Source organism: Sporobolomyces koalae (genome assembly GCF_050403365.1).
Source record: "Sporobolomyces koalae JCM15063 DNA, S_koalae_JCM15063T_v1_ctg3, whole genome shotgun sequence".
Classification (NCBI taxonomy): Eukaryota; Fungi; Basidiomycota; class Microbotryomycetes; order Sporidiobolales; family Sporidiobolaceae; genus Sporobolomyces; species Sporobolomyces koalae.
Window position 1 is genome coordinate 112,901 of NW_027481768.1, and position 17,266 is coordinate 130,166.

The following is a 17,266-nucleotide window of genomic DNA, read 5'->3' on the forward strand; positions in this document are numbered from 1 at the left end:
CTCGCAGTGGCCTGTTTGCAAAGAATCGCGGTCATGACATTACCCGCATACACGCACGTGTCATGAATGACATGTGCTGCGCGCGAATCTTTCTCTCGCACCCCTCCCATCGCCTGAGAGCAGCAGTCATGTCGCAAGAGGATCGCAAGCACGAGTCGTCGAGCGAAGCTCACCAGCTGTTCCGGTCCGAGCCCGGGCACTCTCACCACACCGAGGGCAAAGCGCCCCACGTCGTTCCAGGCGTTGTTGCACCTGGTTCAACTGGAGTCTTGTATGTGACTGAGCGCGCAACGGCGAATGGATTCAGCGCATCCAATCCCGACTGGTGCAATTGCGGTCAAGGGGCACCCGAAACGGGACCCATTCCAGGCATCGCGCCCCGACCGACCTCGATCAACCTCGAAGAGTTGTCCGCTGAGGGCGGCGCCGATGTCAACGAGTATGCCCCGGCTTCGGGAGTACCTGCCCTGCGCGAAGCAGTCGCCAAGATGTACAACGAGCTGTACCGCAAAGGCAAAGAATCACAATAGTCTGTTCCTTATTCTTTTCTTCCGCATGGAACAGACCCAGTCTGACAACGAGGTTCTGGTCCCATAGCACGTCGAAAAACGTCTGCATTGTTCCTGGAGGGTACGCCTTGTCCGCACGGCCCAACTTCTTCTGTTGAGCGCGGACTGACCATCTAGCGTCCCAGTCGCGCCGGGTTGACCCGAGTGTCGGCGGTGATCGGCGACGTACTCGTCGCCTACACTGTTCCCGAATACACTTGCTACGACCAGATCCTCGGCACTTTCAAGCGCATCGTGCCGCTGCCTTCGATCCTGCGCGAGGAGGACGCGTACCACCTCAATCCCGACAAGCTCGAAGCACAAATCGACGAGCTCGGCTTGTCGGCAGTCATGCTCTCGAACCCGCACAACCCCACTGGACAAGTCATTCACGGTGATGAACTCGACAAGCTCGTCCAGATTTCTCGCAAGAAGGGAACCACGCTCATCTTGGACGAAGTACAATCCTCCCTCCTTGACGGTATCTTTTGTCAGGACAGCCTTGGTACTGACAGCCTCGAACATTTCACGTGAATCAGTTCTACGACCAGTACATCTACGAGGAAGGCCTCGAGCAAGTCTCGGCCGCCGAATTCATCGAAGACGTCAATGACGACAACGTGGTCCTGATCGGAGGTCTCACGAAAGGCTTCCGCTTGCCTGGATGGAGGGTGTGTTGGGTACTTGGGCCAGAGACCCTCATTCGCGCGATCGGCCAGAGCGGAGGTTTCATCGACGGTGGAGTAAGTTCCGCCTCTCGAGCGCTTCGGTCGACTTGGTACACGCAACGTCTGGCGCTGACTCCTGTCGCGCTCAACGTCTTTCGATAGGCTTCTCACATCTTGCAACGCGCGGCACTTCCGCTGCTCGAGCCGGAGCGGGTCAAATCTGATCGAAAAGCTCTCCAAGCGCACTTCAAAACCAAGCGAGACCACGTACTCAGACGCCTCCGCGAGATTGGGTTCGAGGTCAAGAACCCCCCGAACGCGACGTTCTACATCTGGTTGGACCTCCGTCAACTTCCGGCACCCCTCTCGTCCGGCATGGTCTTCTTTGAAGAATTGCTCAAGGAGCGCACAATCGTCGTGCCCGGTCAATTCTTCGATGTCAATCCCTCGAGTACGAACTTTTATCTCGCGCTCTCTTTGCCAGGAATGCCCCAAGCTTGTGGTCCTAACTAACGAGAGCTCAAACTTTCTCTCTTTTCGCCGCACCTCACAGACCGTCGTAACTTGCTCGATTCGCCGTGTGACAAATTCGTCAGGATTTCATTCGGTCCGCCATTGGAGCAACTCGATCGAGGTAAGCAAAGGTCTTTTTTCACCTTCCCTTCTTCCCGGTTGGCCCCTCTTGACCAGCTGATTGACCTTTCTCGTCTTGGGATAATCAGGACTCGACGCGATGCAGAGGGTTGTCGAGAAGGTTCGACAAGCCGAGAAGGATGGCAAAGATTTGCACGAGATGTTTGGAAAGGATCTCAAAACTACCAAGTAGTGGATAGGCGAAATCGTTGTAGCCTTTGTAGAACGTGTACTCTATCTTATTTTGTATTTATTCATGGACAGCCAGATACCACGAGCGAAGCCTCGAGAAGCTGCATAACCTCCGATTCACTCTCCAAATTCTTCTGTTGCTGACAATTTGAACCGCATCAGAACAACCTCGAGCTTCTTGCGTCTTGCTGTATGGCCCTCGGAGTATGTTAACAAAGGGTCATTCAAGTCGTTCACAGAAGCCAAAGCGTTCTTGGTAAATGACTGCTTTCCATGGGCTTACCTGGTGCGTCTCTTTCGTCGCCTCATAGCGTCTGATTTGGCACTTGCATCAGAAGCCACTGCAATGAACGAGACCCCTTTGGGTTACCATGTGGAACCGGTTGTAGACTAATACCTGGGGAGTCGGGGAATCCAGACAGACCAGCATGTTGCAATTGACGTCTTGAGCTGAGACTCACCGATCGTCGTTTGCCGTTGTGATCTTTTGAACCTACCCTTGAGGTCCGTCGCTAGCTTCGAGTACTCGATCCAGACCGCTCGGATCTTGTGGTCAGCCTATTCGACAAGGACAGCTCCCGAAATCGAGCCGGATTCGTAAATTTTGACCTTCGGGAGCAATCTATGTCAAAGCTCTTCGAAGCTTCATATTCATATCTGGTTCCTGCCCCTTTTAGTGTACAATATTCAAAGACGGGAAACAATCCTTTCAAAGGAACAGTACCGAAAAGGACCCTCCAAGGTAAATACCCAATAACAAAGAACAAAATAAGAAAGGCGATAGAGGAATGCAAATCGAGAATGTCCGTCCAACGCATAGGAGAGAATGAGAGAGTATGAAAGCAAAAAGAGCGTGAGGGCGTTGCTACATGGTCACGAGGGAAAGGCAAAAACGAGAGAGCTGCGAATCATCTAACCAGAGATGATGGCATCAAGAGTGGACGCGCGAGAGAGACGCGTCGATGTTATTTGGTGATGTTGTTGCGGATGCTGGAAAAGCAGAATGGAACGACTGGAAAAAGAGAGGGACGAGTGCCCAGAGAAAGTTTCGAAAGTTGCGAGCGGCGGCAGATCACCCGGGGAAGGGCTTAGTTTCCGGAAGAGTTGTAGGCGTATTGCTGGTTGCGGTTGCCGGTGAAGACCCACTTGGTACCGGTGATCACGTCGTTCTTGTTGCTCGTGGCTTTGCCAAAGAGTTTCGTGAACTGCGTGAAACGGGAAAAAGGGTAAGCGCGGCTGCCATATCCTGGAAATCCCGGGGGGAAAAGCCGGAAGCTCACTGCATCGTACATGACGTCGATCGACGTAGGAGTGCGGACCCAAGTGTCGTCAAAGGCATCGGCGACGTAGAGGGTCAATGAGGTACCGTCGGGAGTGGTCACGACCGCCTCGAGACCGCAGTACGCTTGGCGCGCCGCAGTAGCATCTCCGCCGTAGTTGGCAAGCATCGTCTTGAGCGAGATGGCAAATCCGGGAGTGGCATCGTTGTCTGGTAGACCGCGAAAGGAGTGTCAGGACGTGGCATCTCGATGAAATCAGTCATGACAGAAACACTGACAAGGGTAGTAGCACCACGAGTGTCCGTTGGTGGAGTCTTGGGACGAGCTAGCGTGGTACCACGATGCGATTGCACTGTGCGTTTTGATTTGTCAGTATCTACAAGCGAATCACGAGCACATGATGACTGCAACTCACTTGGTGTTGGTTCCGAGGAAGCTCTTAATGCCGGCCGAGCTCAGAAGCGAGAGGTTCGAGCCCGAGGAAGAGTCGTAAACCTTTGACGTCGAGGCGGGAGCAGCTGAGGTCGTCGTGCTCGAAGATTGAGGAGCTTGCGTGGTGGTCTGCTTGGCCGCGGCAGGAGTCGTCTGCGCAGCGGGTTGCGCCGATGAAGACGAGTTGTCCGAAGCATCGTCCGACGAGTCGGTCTCGTCATCAGCTACGTCTTCACAAACCCAGTCGTCCTCATCGTCGTCGGTGGAGCTGGAAGTGGCGGTAGCGGCGGGGGCAGAGGTCGTGGTAGACGAAGAAGCAGGGGTTTGGACCGCAGCGAGCTTCTTGGCAGCGCTTGTCACCACGGCGGCAGGCTTGACGGTTGTGGTCTCCGCCTTGACGGTGCTCTGAGCTTCGTTGGCGCCAGCGACTGCCGAAGTCGAGAAAGATTCGGGGAGGGCCGACGAGACGCTCGGCGACGAGTTGGCAAAGCGGTACGTGACCGAGAGTTCTCCTTCGTCGAGATCACCACCGAGAGCCTGGTAGCCAGCTTTGGTGAAAATGGTGAAGTCGGCGCGTTGCGAGGCGTCGGCAACGGTCGCGGTGATACTGCGCACGAGCCGTCGAAATCAGGGTCAGGAAACTGCGCGCGCGCGTGTGATTGCTGCGGAACCCATGGCAACTCACGATGCACCAGTCGCGTCGTTCGTAACGGTCACTTTCTCGCCGCAGAGATAGGACACTTCGTCCACTTTGGGGTAAAGCTCAAGCGGGAGAGCGACGATCAAGTCGTCATCGCTGAGCGAACATGCCAAGGCCTCGGGGTTAGCTCTCGAGTTCCGACGGTTGCTATCGCTTCAAAGGGAGACGCACCTGAACGATTCGCCACAGGCTCCGACCCAGCCCGTCTCGGCATACCAGATGGCCGTCGTCGAGTAGGTTTTTTCGCTACCGCGCTTCACTCGCCTGACCATGCGCGAGTCATTGGCAGGGGGAGCGTTGAATCGCTTGAACGAGAGGTGCGAGTGTAGCGAGCGATCCGAGTGACCATGCTGGAACGCAGAGACTGAAGACACTGAAGACAGGGCTGCGACAGCGAGGGGAAGGGCAACTGTAGAGAGCATTTTGACGTGGATAGCTGAGCGGGATGTGGAGAAAATGTCGCGAGTGTCAGCGTCTCGCTTTGTGTCGTTTCCACGGACCCCTCGGTGAAAATGCTCAACCGAGAGGCGATGCCTACCAGAGTGAGAGAGACCAACTCACGAGATGCTAGCCGGGAATGACGATGCGAGAGGATGGCGAGACTGTAGCAGCGAGCGAGAGCGAGAACAAGGGTGCCGTGCGAGCGAGGAAGCGCGTGCGCGTGCAAGTGTCGAGAGTCGAGGAAGGCCGAAGCGAGGCAAGAAGAGTCTGGTCAATCGAAACCGGTTCGAGTTGACGGGCGACGGGCGAATAGGCGAGAGGTTGCGTGAGATGCAGAGACGAGGGGAGCGAAGAGAGAGGGAGGCGCATCGACAAAAGCAAAGCCCGCAACGGCCAAGAAGTTGAGTGTCCTTCTACGCGCAGTGGCGCGGCGCGACGCGTGAATCCCGCGCAGAACAAAGTTGACAGCGTGCCATGATTCATCTCTGATCGTCCTGCATTCGGGACGGGCGTGCGTTGCGCGTGGCAGCTACTAGACTGCTAAGTCCTTGAGTCTGTAGATGATCTCAGAGAGCGTCTGTCACGACTACGTGGCGTCACAGAACGCGTCGCAGTTGTTGATCGAATATCCATATGCGCGTCTCTGACGCGCGTGCCCGTGCACACGCACACGCACATAAAGGGCTCTTTGAAGTTTGAACAAAAGCAAGTCGCGAATCGACAGCGGGCTGGCGCATAGGCCGCCTGCAGACAAAGGGTGATAACGACAGTAGCAGACCATCCATGCAGGTTGGAGCGCTGCCGGACGACGCTGTCCGTGCGCTCTGAAATTGCGCAAGCGAAGACGTCGCCACATAATAAAGGACACCCGATCAGGATCCCGTACGAAGTGAAGGAGGAACTGACCGCAGTTCGACCGTATCGCAAGTATGTTCAAGCTTGAGGTAGACACAGGATGAGATGGGCGTGTCGCCTTTGGCCACCTCAAGCTCGATCGATTGATCACAATCAGCTGTAGAGTACCTCTCTTTGATAGGTACTGTAGCAAGCGCGCGAGGCCAAGCATCGGCACAGGGTATGTAAGGAGAGTACCCCTTGCAATAGCTGATCAACGATCCGGGGTGCTTGAGCTGCGGAAGAAATGTCCTGGAAGAGAGGACTTCTCAGTGATTGTTGTCAAGCTGTGCATGCGAGAGTGCATTGCAGTAGGTCTACTGTATCTCGGCGAAGGTAACACGCAGGAGCGTTGGCTCATCGGGGATAGAGGCGAACCCATAGGCGCGTCAAGCAGTCGAGACCGCACGTTCTCGTGCGTCGCGAGTGCATCCAAAACGCCGAGGTGAGTAGCAGCTCGGTCGCATTTTGAATCGTCGAAGTGGAAAAGCGCAACGAAGAGGGTTGAATCCGAAAGACGTTCTTTCGTTTCCCCACACTACGCCGATACAAGCTTGTCGGTAGACATGGTACGTCTGCTGTAGCTAGTGACCCGTGTAGACGCACGACTGACCTAGCGCAATCTTGCCCAAAGGCATCTTTGGCTCCTCCAGAAGTTGATGCAACCCTGACACGCCTCACATCATACAAGAGTGAGCCCTCTTAATGGCGATTCCGAGCTCTCTGTTGAGCTGACCGATTCGTCTCGCAGACGTCCGAGGTGTCCTCGTCTTATCGCGACCAAACGGCATCATCCTTCGATCTGCTGGTTCCCTCTTTGCTCTTCCGCCTACTACCGACGTAGGATCTAGCATTGTAGGAGGGACAGAAAACGAGGACGACGAGGTCGATGGCCCGGAATCCGGACCGCCAACGAGCGAGCTCGCGAGAGAGTACGCGAAAGCGGCGGTGCGGATGGTCGAGGCGGTAGGAACGGATGTCCGAGGGCTCGATCAGGACCAGGAAGTGAGTGCCCACTCTCCAAAGTGCGAGTTGAATCGAAGTCTGACGCGGTGCGCGGCCCAATGTAGGACGACTTGCGATTCCTACGGATCCGCACGAAACGCCACGAGCTTATGATCACGCCTCGTACGCTCCTCTCGACACACTCTTACATCTTCCGAGACTGTGTTGCTAAGCATGAGGATCTGCAGATGAGCAATACCTTCTCGTTGTCGTGCAAGACCCAACGAATTGAGCTCGCAGGCCGCTCTGATAGGAATCGACTTACAATAAGCTGAAACAGCGGGAGCGCGCACAGAACCCCCTATACCTTGGCAATACTATACCCCTTCTGCATCAAGAAATCTGTCGATTGTATGCGGTTACGGAGTCGGAGAATACCTCGGCCGCTCATCTCGCTCGGGCCGTTGTGCATCCTCACCGAGAGCGACGAGAAGAAGTCAATACACGATAGGTTGCAGATAAATCATTGAAACAACAACAAGTAAAGATCAACAAGCAGACTGTCGTTCAGTCGTTTTTCCTCAATCAGCCTGCGAGGAGCCGCCGACTTTCTCCGTGACTTCGGCAGCCTGTTCGTCCAGGTCTTCGGCAACCTTGAGCAGCTCTTTCGTGAGGGCTTCCAATTCTTGAAACTTGACCAAGAGGTTTCGCGAGACTGTCCGGGCCAATGTCTAGCTCGCAAGGTTCCAAAAACCGACACCGATTTGCGGAGAGACTCACAGATGTAATCTTTCATTCCTTGGTCTTGTTCGACGAGCTCGCGATTGCGAACCGCAAAGCCTTGTTCGTCTGCCACGAAAGAAAAAAATGTCAGTGAGACGACAAGCTACGAGCGATCTGGCTTTGGCGCCTACCCATAATCCGCCGCACCACAACATCGATCACATCTGAATCAGACGAGCCTCCTGTCGCAAGGTGCCGCAATTGAAGGTGTGTCTCGGAGAATAGTCCGATCAACCGCTGCTTCGGCTCAGTCTCCTGCACGGACACGTCGGTATCGATGAAATTGATCCGCTCTTTCTTGCCGTCAACAGTATTAGTCGGCGGTTTGTTGACTTGCGGACTTGAATGAGAGCTGTTCGTATGATTCTGTTTCGGCGGTTGTTCCTTCCTTTTACCACGGCTGAAAGTCGCGATGATGTTTCGCTGGAACGTCTCTTTGTAGTGTGCACTGTACTCGTCGGCGATAACCGAGAACAGGACGGTGAGGATACCCGCTCCAAGCAGGGCCCAGAAACTGCGTCTCGAACAAAGAGCGCATGTCAAAACCCATGACTTCATTAGATTGGAGAAGCGCACTGCAAGAGAAACTTACCAGAAGAAAGCGCGACCGCCCTGAGTTTGCGGCGCGTAGTCACCAAGTCCGAGTGTCGACATTGAGACAAAGCAGAAATAAATCGACTCCCAATATGACCAACTCTCGAGGTGCTCAAACACGAGCGCGCCCAGCAGCCAGACAAGGAGCACTCCGATGAGCGCCGTCACCAGCTATTAGCTATGTCAGCTCAATGACTGATGGATCAGACGTTTCCCAGCTCTCGTTCTCACCTGAGAGCGGAACTCTTGACGTTGGTCACGGTTGATTTCTTCAATCTTCTTCTCGTACGTGAAGCGCTTCTCGACAGGCTGATGAGGCTCCGCTTCAAAAGTCGCGCTGTTCTGATGTTTCGGATGGTAAAGGCCGCAGCTGAAGTAGATCATGAGCGCAGTCCTTCGCGAATGATTCGCGACAATCGTCGAGTGCCGGGTCTTGATGCGTTCCATCGTCAGCTTCTCGCGACGCTTGTAGCGCTCCTTGACGGCTTCGAGTGCAGTCGAGCGAATGAAGGCGAGGAGGATCGCAAAGTTGACGATTCCGAAAGTGAGGAAAGCAATCGTGAAAGCTGTTGGCACAAGAAGGCATATACGATGTCAGCAGTATGTCTTGCACGAGTGCGCCATCAACCTCTAGGCGGCTGACGGCGTTTCGTTGACAAGAGCTGCGGTCGTCGCAGAGGAATCAGGCTCACCTCGGGCACCAACCGATTCCGGCAATACGTCGCCGAATCCGACCGTGATAAAGCATTGCACGGTAAAGTATGTCGAATCGAGAAAGGTGGATCCCGGAATGAGGTAACTTGATTCGAGACAGGTCACGAGGAAAGGGGATGTCAGCCCAAGCTCGAACATGACAATATAGACCACTCGTCTGTACACTTACCGATATGCCACGGCACCCACCACCACATTCACCATGAAGAAGTTCCAGACGAGCACGAGCGACCTCTGCTCGCCAGTCAGGCCTGTACCGCGTCCGGCGAACCATCCCGCTCGTACAGAGTCTATAGCGAGAGATACCACAACGCCGAGTGCAATTCCTGCACTCACGACTGTGAGCCAGAACGCGGCCGAGAGTGCATAGCCATCCGGCTGTGCGTGCTGCGCGCCAAAGATGACAACGGTCACTAATCCGAGGACAAATTGGCACAGGGCGAAGACGGCAGTCGTTCCGGTGAAAAGCCGACAATGGACGTCAAGGAGACGCAGGAGGATAGAAGCGTTCGACACCAGCGACAACGCGAGGAGGAAACTCCCCGCAACGACGACGAGCGCCGGGTCCGGCTGAGTTGCGACGATTGTTCCGTCGACTTCTCTCTGGACATACCTACGGAGAGCAGCGAGTCAGATATTGGAAGCTGACTAGTAAGAGAATTAGCTTACCAGTGCTCAGAAAGCGCTGGAATCGCAAAGAGCGTCGACAGGGGTGATAGGATATGAGCGAGCAGGGAGAATGTGCGGTGTTTGCTCCATCGAATCTTTGCCTGGTGCTCTCGGATCTCAGTTTTTGTTCGGTAGCGCAGCTGGCGATCCGGATGAGGCGGCCCCTTCATCAGAGCGAGTGAAAAGTGAGGCATGGCTTATCGCTTCGAGCCAGGTCGGAGATGATCCGCCTTGACCCTGCTATTCTCGTCGAGGGTGCGGACAGTAACTGTCTGTTGTAGCCCATCGCGGCGTCAGTTGTCGTCAGTCGTGCAAGAGTCGCAAGAACACTACAAGTACTTGCCGGTGAGAAGGTCGCGAGCCAGCTATCCGGCATCACCGTCGCACAAGATGCTATCGAGTCGTCGGCGCAGCTGGTGAGATGTGCGCAAGCTGTCTCGTTCCCGATCAAGGAGAGGGCGGGGGCGAGAGAGTTAGACGTTTGCGGCACCGCTCGCGGGATTGCGCTCAGCGTCATGCCTAGGGTTCTAGACAAAATGTTGATGAAATTGGAAAATCGGCACGTGAGCGATGCCACGTCACCATTCTCTGCTCACAATGTCAATCGCTCGAGCTTGCTGTGTACACATGCTAGTGATTACAGTGCTACAATCTGATGGCCCCAACGATCCTGGCCCTACAGTACTTGACCCTACTTTTCTACTTTGATCGCCTCTTCGTCGCAAGGCGCTAGGGTCGACTCGCTCGACGAATCGTGCGCCATGACAGAAGACGATGCTGTGGTAGATCCGTCACCTGAACCGGACAACTCTTTTGCCAAGTGCTCGAGCCGAGCAAATTTGCATTGGAGGTTCCTCAAATCTGTGAAGCATCGGCAATCAGCACCGTGTGTGCGCGAATTCAGGCCGACGGTTAAATAAACTCACACAGGAACTGCTTCATGGCGGCATCGCATTCAACCTTTTCCCGGTTCCTCCGCTTGAACGTGTGTTTCTCCATCACTTGCCGCACTTGACGCGTGACCTCTTTGCAATCGCCATCCCCTCCAGTCGCGATCAAGTGATTGAGACCACTCCGAGTCTCTGCGAGAAGCTGCAAGAGCTCGTCTCGAGGATCTCTGACTTCCTCGTCGGAACCAGCTCTCTGATCGGGTTTCTCGTTCGTTTCTTCGTTTCGACGGTACTGTACAATCTGCGCGAGTGTCGACACCGTCGGGTTCGTTTCCGTCTCGTTCTCGCAAGGTTCGCTTTTCTTCGTGTGCATGTGCTTGACGACTTTGGCGAGGACATTGCGCTGGAAAGTCTCTTTGAAAGTCGAGCTGTAACCGTCGGCCAAGATTGAGAAGAAGACCGTGAGCACACCGGCTCCGAGCAATGCAAACACGCTGAGGAGGACCATGTTTGTAAGCGTCAGCTTGTCTCTGCTCGATGGACCTGGTTCTCAAAGAGAAGCGAATCTACCGCACCAGAAGAACGCGCGCCCTGCCTGCGTCTTGGGAGTGAGATCACCCAATCCGACGGTCGAGAACGAAATGAAGCAAAAGTAAAACGCCTCAAAATAGGTCCAGCCCTCGAGTTTGGAATACGCGACTGCGCTCAACAGCCACACCATGAGTGAGAGAAGCAAGGAGACGAGCAGCTTATTATGTTCGCAATTTGAAACTTCAGCAGAACGTTACGAGCAGGTAAACGAGACAGACGAACCTGCGAGCGGAAATCACGATTCCGTTCCTTTTGCAGCTTGACGATCGCGTCTTCGTAGCTCAACACGACCAACTTTTCGTCGCGATTGACTTTGGGCATACCTTTCTTGCGCCTACTGAGGGATTTGAGGATCGACCTCTCTCTCGCCTTGAAGCGATCTTGAAGCGCTTCGAGTGCCGTTGCGCGGGTGAAACAGATCAAAATGGCAAACTGCAGGATTCCGAAAATGAAGAAGAGGATCATGACAATCCGGGCTCCGACCGAGGTAGGGACAATGTCGCCAAATCCTGCCAGCCGTAGAGTTCGATTTTAGCGAACAAGGGCACGAAGCAGTCTGCGAGGACGAACCGGTCGTGATCAAGCATTGGATGACAAAGTCTGGGATATCAAGAACATGTCAGACTAAAACCCTCTCTGGCAGAAGACAGGATCGCAAGACCGACTTACACAGAGCGTCAAGATAGTTGACATGATCGAGCAGGTACCGAAAGGAGACGGTACCGATCACGACCCAGGTTACAAAGATGTCGAACGCAATGATCAGGCTGCACTGAGCTCCCGACAGGCCTGTCCCATTGCGACTGTACCACTGCGTCTGAAGACCATCGATGAACAGAGCAAGAGCAACAACCAGGCCGATTGCAGCGGATGCGACTGTGAGGTAGAAAGCGGTTGAAAGCGTGTACCCGTCGACGGCAAATTGGCTGTGAAGGGCAAAGATGAGGCACGAGACGACGCTCAGCACAATATGCGCCGCGAGCAGCCCGATCGTCGATAGCGTAAAGACGCGCTGTCGTGTGCAAGTTAGTTGTCAGCTCTTGGGGCGCGAAGCGACACTCGCGGGCGCTGCGCACGCAGTGGGTATCGATCAGGCGAAAGAGAATGCTGATGTTGGAAAGGATCGAAAGGGCGAGTGTGACGGAACCAGCGGCGACGATCAGCGGTGGATCCGGTTTGACCGCGACGATGAGATGTTCGGCGTTCCTCCTGACACACCATCCTTCAGTGAGAGCGGGCAAGGCGAACAGAGTTGCGAGCGGACACAGGATCTGAGCGCAGAACGAGGCGAATCGATGTAGCCGCCGGTAGGTGTGTCGACTTTCACGTGTTGTGTAGAGACGAGGTTGCGCATTGCGGGCGAGGTCGACGCCCAGGTGAGTCATGGTAAGTGGGCGAGGCAACCAAAGGGATTATGAAAGCGCTTCGAGCTCGTTGATGGCTGCAACTCCGGTAAGGGCTGGCTGTCGTTCTCGGTTCCCCAACTCGATGACCGGAACTGACCACGTGCGACTGTCTCTCTGGTCACATGACAGGTCATCGTGATGCATGCTGGTGTGCCAGCCAGTCGGAACAGCAACGAAGCGCCTTGTTCGGCCTAGCCATCTCGCTCAAGCCGGTTCAGTTCTCGGAAGCCGAGTATTGGCACGAGCAGATTGCGACTGTGCAACTTGAAGACGCAAAGCGGCGCGAGATGCACGAGAGAGCCGTCGAGTTGAGTGATTCTTGATGAGGAACTTGGCAAGCGTAGCAGGTTCCGATGCGTTCGAGCTCGTGTTGAGCGTACTCGATGATCCCCATGGGCTGCTGCTCGCTTTCGATAGCTGCAGGCGGTGATCGAGAGCAACAGACGCGGCGATTCAGCAATTGCAAGTTCCGACGTTCACTTTCACTTCCTTGTCATCGTCCCTATCGTGTTTTCGATCAACTAGAGGGCATCTGCCTGTTCAAGATGACAACTTCGCCCTTCAAAAGGCGTCCAACCGTCGGCAGGACCTATGGGAAACGCTCGTCGCTCCCCTCCACTTCGCGTCGAACCCCCGCTTCCGAGCAGACCGATTCCCGCTCGGCTGTGTCGAAGCTCTTGTTGGACTCGAGCGATGACGATGCAAGTGGCAACAGCGAAGAAGACGTCGTAGCAGCATTGATGGCTCGCAACCCGAAAGGACCTAAACAGCCTCACCCTCGGACCATTGCAGGGGACGTACAAGGCGATTCCGGTGCTAGGAATGGTTCGAGCCGCAAGAATACTACTCTGGAGGATCCTAGCGAGACGAATCGGCCGTTGACCAGGAGAAGGTCATCGCGGAAAGGCGTGGTGGCGAAATCGGCAGAAGAGGATACGACTCTTTGGGACGAAACGACGGCAATGGCGGCTGCCTCGAACAAGAGCACGTCGCGGAACGCCATACGAGATACCGCATCCACGAGAACCTCGGCAAGAAGGGAGTCTTCGCCTCTGTCGTCCCTCGACGAGGCATCCCCATCGAAGCGGCCGAGGCTGGCACGTACAGCTTCTCGCTCTTTGACCAGCTCGGACGCGCAGATCTCTACGGACACGACTGTGTCTCGGACAGCCTCGATAGAGTCCGCGCCAACTTCGCCTCCGGGCCGGAAGCGATTGAGGAAATCATCTGTCTCTGCAACTCGAAGCGCGAAAAATACAGCACAGCCGTCCGCGGAGGACATGCATGAACAAGGTGTGCCGGCACCCCTCGACCACGTTCCGCCAGTAGCAAGCCGAAGATCATCCCCAAGAAAAGCACGAGAATCCGTACCCAGAGTCGCGGACTCTTCAGTACCTCCAGCGAATGACGCGTTTGCGCCTATCATACGTACTACCCTCCCCAGCTCCTCGTCTCCCGCTAAATCCCAGAATCAACTGTCAGCGCAATCCAAATCACCCGTTCCCGCGAGTTCGCGCCCGATCCGGTCAACGCCTGGTTCAGCGCAACGAAAGCCTCCGCCCAGCCCGGCAAAAGACCTATCTCTACTGTTCTCCTCGTTCTCGAAGCCAGGGAATGACCTTTCAGGAGACGAGTCGAGCTCAAGCTCGTACCGAGGTGGATTGAAGCGCGCAAGTTCTGGAGGCATCGTTGCGGGATTGGCAGCGAAACGAACAGGAGACCGAAGTGGCAGTGTTACTCCGAAAATGCCAGGATCGCCAGGTATGAGTTTTATGGCGGAAAATGTTTGTGTCGAACACTCTGACCGTTCTCTGCTTGCGACAGCTTCCCCCGTTCGTCCTGCTCGGACTCCTCTCGATCGTTCAGCTTCTCAACCTCTGCTTTCTTCCCCTCTGTCCCCCGCGAAGAGCTTGGTCTCGCCCAACGTGTCGCCTCGGCGACCTGCTTTCAGCTCGACCCATTCTCTCCCGATGCTCATGTCTCCGACAAAGTCGCGAAGCGGTTCTGCGAGTCCTTCGAAACTGTCTCCATTCGCTCGAGGTGATTCACCCACCTACGAACCTCCTGCGATAGGTAGCGTCTACCGCCCCGTATCGTTCACTGATTCGGGCCTCGGGGCCTCGGCACATATCGATACTGGACGCACTCGCACTTATGGGGGAGCGAGATCTTTCCGTCAAGAGCGCGACGACGACCATCCGTCTCAGTCCCATAAGACGGACGAAGCCTCGACCCTCGATGTGTCCGAATCTGCCACCTCGTTGCCACAGCGGTCTACATTATCCATGTCCCTCCTAACAGGTCGTGTGCGACCAGCGGCTAAACCTCGGGAGACCTACTCGCAATTGCGCGAAAAGTGGGGAGTCGCAGCGGAGGAAGAGCTTGACGAGGATGAGCAACATGAGAGTCAGGAGAGAGGGGCTCGAGTTATCGGGACCGGGATCCTTCGGGCCCAAGGTGAAGGCAAGCGGTGGAGTGACGAGATGGGATGGACTCTCGAAGGTCTCGGAGAGGGCAAGGGCGGTAGCGCAGCGAGATCAAGGTCAGTCACGAGCTATCGTTTCAAGTTTGCCTTCTTGAACGCCAGCTGCTGATCAGTCGAATCATACAGCGCAATCGAGCTCTTGGGCAAGATCCTCGATCGCGAATGGATGCGCCGGCTGAACTCGAGTGGAATGGCCGAACGCGTGTACCTAGCATTTCGACGCGGAGGCGCAGGCTCAGGCGATCGCGTGAGCACTCCTCATTGCTCTCTCTTGCAGCTCGTAGTGGACATTGAAGATATTGTACCAGGTGCTCGATTTGGCGCTCGTGGTGCTCCTTACCGCTCTGAGCAAGGACCAGCGCTTGTGCGAGCCAGTCTTTCGGTTATCGACGTCGGACATTCAGCAGCCGACGATTCTCAACAGCAAGAAAACATCGACCGCAGGATCTCCATCTCCTACCAAGCTCGAAGCTGAGCGCGATTGCGAAGTCCTCGGGACTTTGGTCAGGCTGGCTAATTTACCATGGGCGCAAGACGAGATCGGGGGGAGAGCAGAGGCATCGGACAAGAGGGCCGCTAAAACGTCAAAGAGCGACACGAGACACGTATGTACCGGAAATCCAGGTTCGCAACAGCTCGAAGCGCTCATGAAAGAGCGTGTTGCAGCTACAATCCCTGCGCGAGATCATCGACATGTCCAAGTCGCTTGAAGGCTCTGATTTGCCGGTCAGTACAATGTTATCCTATAGGCATCTTCCCTATCCTGAACACCTGCTTGTATGAGAAAGGTTACACTGCGAACTCTGGTTCTCGAGATTTTACGCTCTGTAGCAACCTTTGCCCCGCGTCCGATCTTTCAACCGCAACAACTCCTCTGCTCCAGTGGCGCTTTCGAGACGGTTGTCCGAATCTTCTTGGACGAGTGTGCTCCCTTGGGAGGACGAATAGACAAGTACATCTCGGGGCTCGTGTGTTGACATTCTGCTCCCTTCAAGAGTCAAAGGTCAAGCTCATGCCAGATTGTGCGCAGGATCTTGTACCTATTCAACCCGACTCTCGCTCTCGAGATAACATGTGTCCCGCGACCATCTCGCTGTGCCTTGCCATATTCGAAGCGACTTCACTCTCGACACCTCATGCATTCCAGATCATCTCTTCACCAGTCTACCACGATGCCCTCGCAAACGCTTTCCGTGACGTGACCTTGGCGAGTTCGATTCTAACCTTCTCGAATTCGAACGCACGACAACAAGAAACGAGTTCAAGGCTGCTCCTCTCGACTCTTGGAATCTTGTTCGGACTCAGCACCGAACCAACTTGGAGCGAGAAATGGATCGCAGATCATGAGTCCGCAGAGGATGGAATTGTTGGAGTCGTGGTGCGGACTGCGCTTCAATGTCGGAAAGCTTCGATGGTTCGCCACCGAAAGAAGAAACCTTCGGATGGGCAGCAAGATGAACCTTACCAAGACGACACTCCGGAATGGGACGCTGTTTACCTCCTTCTTGGGTTCTTGACAAACTTGCTCGAATCAGCCGATGAAGCGAAAGATATCCTAAGAGAAACTCGTACGTTGTTCGCACAGTGAGCCCACTCATTCATCTCAACTGACGTCCTCGAGACCCTGTACCCAGTGATCGATCCGAATTGCCAGCAAAGTCGAAAGTGTACACGCAAATGCACTTGCCCTGATCCTCAGCCCGTATTGACGATTCTCGCGAGATTGTACCTCGACCCACTTGAAGATGCTCCCAATCCTGTGAGCGCGTCTTCAAAGGGAGACGAATTGTCAAAAAACTGATTCGGAAAGAGCTTTCACGCCTCGGTTGTTCAGGTGGTTCGAACTTCGGTCGAAGGGTTCCTCAAACTTCTCCTCGGACTCTCGGTGGTCGACAATCCTAGGAATGAATCGCTCGTGTTCGACATCGTGTCAAACACTTCTCACCCTGCGATGATTGCGATCTTGAACGCGTTGAACGAGTTTGCCAAACTACACGAAGACCACACTCGTGCACAAGGCATGTTGCGCCTGACACGTGGTCTAGACCGTCTCGAATCCAGTACAGACGAAGATCAAGATATTCCCGGGCTTCAATTCGATGCCGAAGTCGTTCAACGGGATCGATCGGATGGAGACGATGCGAAGCGCATCAGAACGACGATCGCTCGCTTGAAGAGACGCCTTGACTGAACAGTAATGACTACTGTGAATCAGATTATGGGTGATCATTCTAGACCTCTCAGAGAGCTGAGACCGTCAGGTCTGAAGGATACGCGAGAAGAGAGAAAGAGAGGGAATCATTTTGAGTTCCAACGGACACGAATTCAAACACAAAGCTGTCCCTACAAGCACCGCCCCTCGACTTGAGGACCTACACATTGAAGAAAAGAAACGACGAAG

The 17,266-nt window shown here is 54.8% G+C and overlaps 6 protein-coding genes across 6 annotated transcripts; 3 read left to right on the forward strand and 3 right to left on the reverse strand.

The window, feature by feature from the left end:
- Window positions 1-128: 128 nt before the first annotated feature.
- JCM15063_004967 (pyridoxal phosphate-dependent aminotransferase) lies at window positions 129-2,042 on the forward strand (the record flags this gene model as incomplete). The annotated part of the gene is made up of 7 exons (XM_076676070.1): window positions 129-529; window positions 598-630; window positions 695-1,007; window positions 1,088-1,291; window positions 1,379-1,667; window positions 1,770-1,850; window positions 1,939-2,042. 7 exons carry the CDS (start codon window positions 129-131, stop codon window positions 2,040-2,042), a joined length of 1,425 nt encoding a protein of 474 aa, XP_076536608.1.
- A 1,087-nt stretch (window positions 2,043-3,129) lies between these two features.
- On the reverse strand, window positions 3,130-4,875 carry JCM15063_004968 (RlpA-like double-psi beta-barrel domain-containing protein; the record flags this gene model as incomplete). Its single annotated transcript, XM_076676071.1, has 6 exons — window positions 3,130-3,246; window positions 3,322-3,530; window positions 3,600-3,673; window positions 3,737-4,360; window positions 4,439-4,549; window positions 4,625-4,875. The coding sequence occupies 6 exons, from the start codon at window positions 4,873-4,875 to the stop codon at window positions 3,130-3,132; spliced, it is 1,386 nt and encodes a 461-aa protein (XP_076536609.1).
- A 1,479-nt stretch (window positions 4,876-6,354) lies between these two features.
- JCM15063_004969 (roadblock/LC7 domain-containing protein) lies at window positions 6,355-7,025 on the forward strand (the record flags this gene model as incomplete). The annotated part of the gene is made up of 5 exons (XM_076676072.1): window positions 6,355-6,357; window positions 6,423-6,480; window positions 6,540-6,793; window positions 6,859-6,916; window positions 6,982-7,025. 5 exons carry the CDS (start codon window positions 6,355-6,357, stop codon window positions 7,023-7,025), a joined length of 417 nt encoding a protein of 138 aa, XP_076536610.1.
- Window positions 7,026-7,314: 289 nt separating this feature from the next.
- JCM15063_004970 (potassium channel family protein) lies at window positions 7,315-9,687 on the reverse strand (the record flags this gene model as incomplete). Its single annotated transcript, XM_076676073.1, has 8 exons — window positions 7,315-7,448; window positions 7,514-7,582; window positions 7,648-8,030; window positions 8,109-8,281; window positions 8,342-8,676; window positions 8,803-8,909; window positions 8,994-9,437; window positions 9,494-9,687. 8 exons carry the CDS (start codon window positions 9,685-9,687, stop codon window positions 7,315-7,317), a joined length of 1,839 nt encoding a protein of 612 aa, XP_076536611.1.
- A 497-nt stretch (window positions 9,688-10,184) lies between these two features.
- On the reverse strand, window positions 10,185-12,359 carry JCM15063_004971 (potassium channel family protein; the record flags this gene model as incomplete). The annotated part of the gene is made up of 7 exons (XM_076676074.1): window positions 10,185-10,354; window positions 10,420-10,877; window positions 10,959-11,131; window positions 11,197-11,483; window positions 11,545-11,574; window positions 11,644-11,986; window positions 12,051-12,359. 7 exons carry the CDS (start codon window positions 12,357-12,359, stop codon window positions 10,185-10,187), a joined length of 1,770 nt encoding a protein of 589 aa, XP_076536612.1.
- A 566-nt stretch (window positions 12,360-12,925) lies between these two features.
- Window positions 12,926-17,056, forward strand: JCM15063_004972 (uncharacterized protein; the record flags this gene model as incomplete). Its single annotated transcript, XM_076676075.1, has 7 exons — window positions 12,926-14,922; window positions 14,992-15,112; window positions 15,174-15,566; window positions 15,654-15,833; window positions 15,896-16,433; window positions 16,500-16,624; window positions 16,700-17,056. The coding sequence occupies 7 exons, from the start codon at window positions 12,926-12,928 to the stop codon at window positions 17,054-17,056; spliced, it is 3,711 nt and encodes a 1,236-aa protein (XP_076536613.1).
- Between the last annotated feature and the right edge of the window lie 210 nt (window positions 17,057-17,266).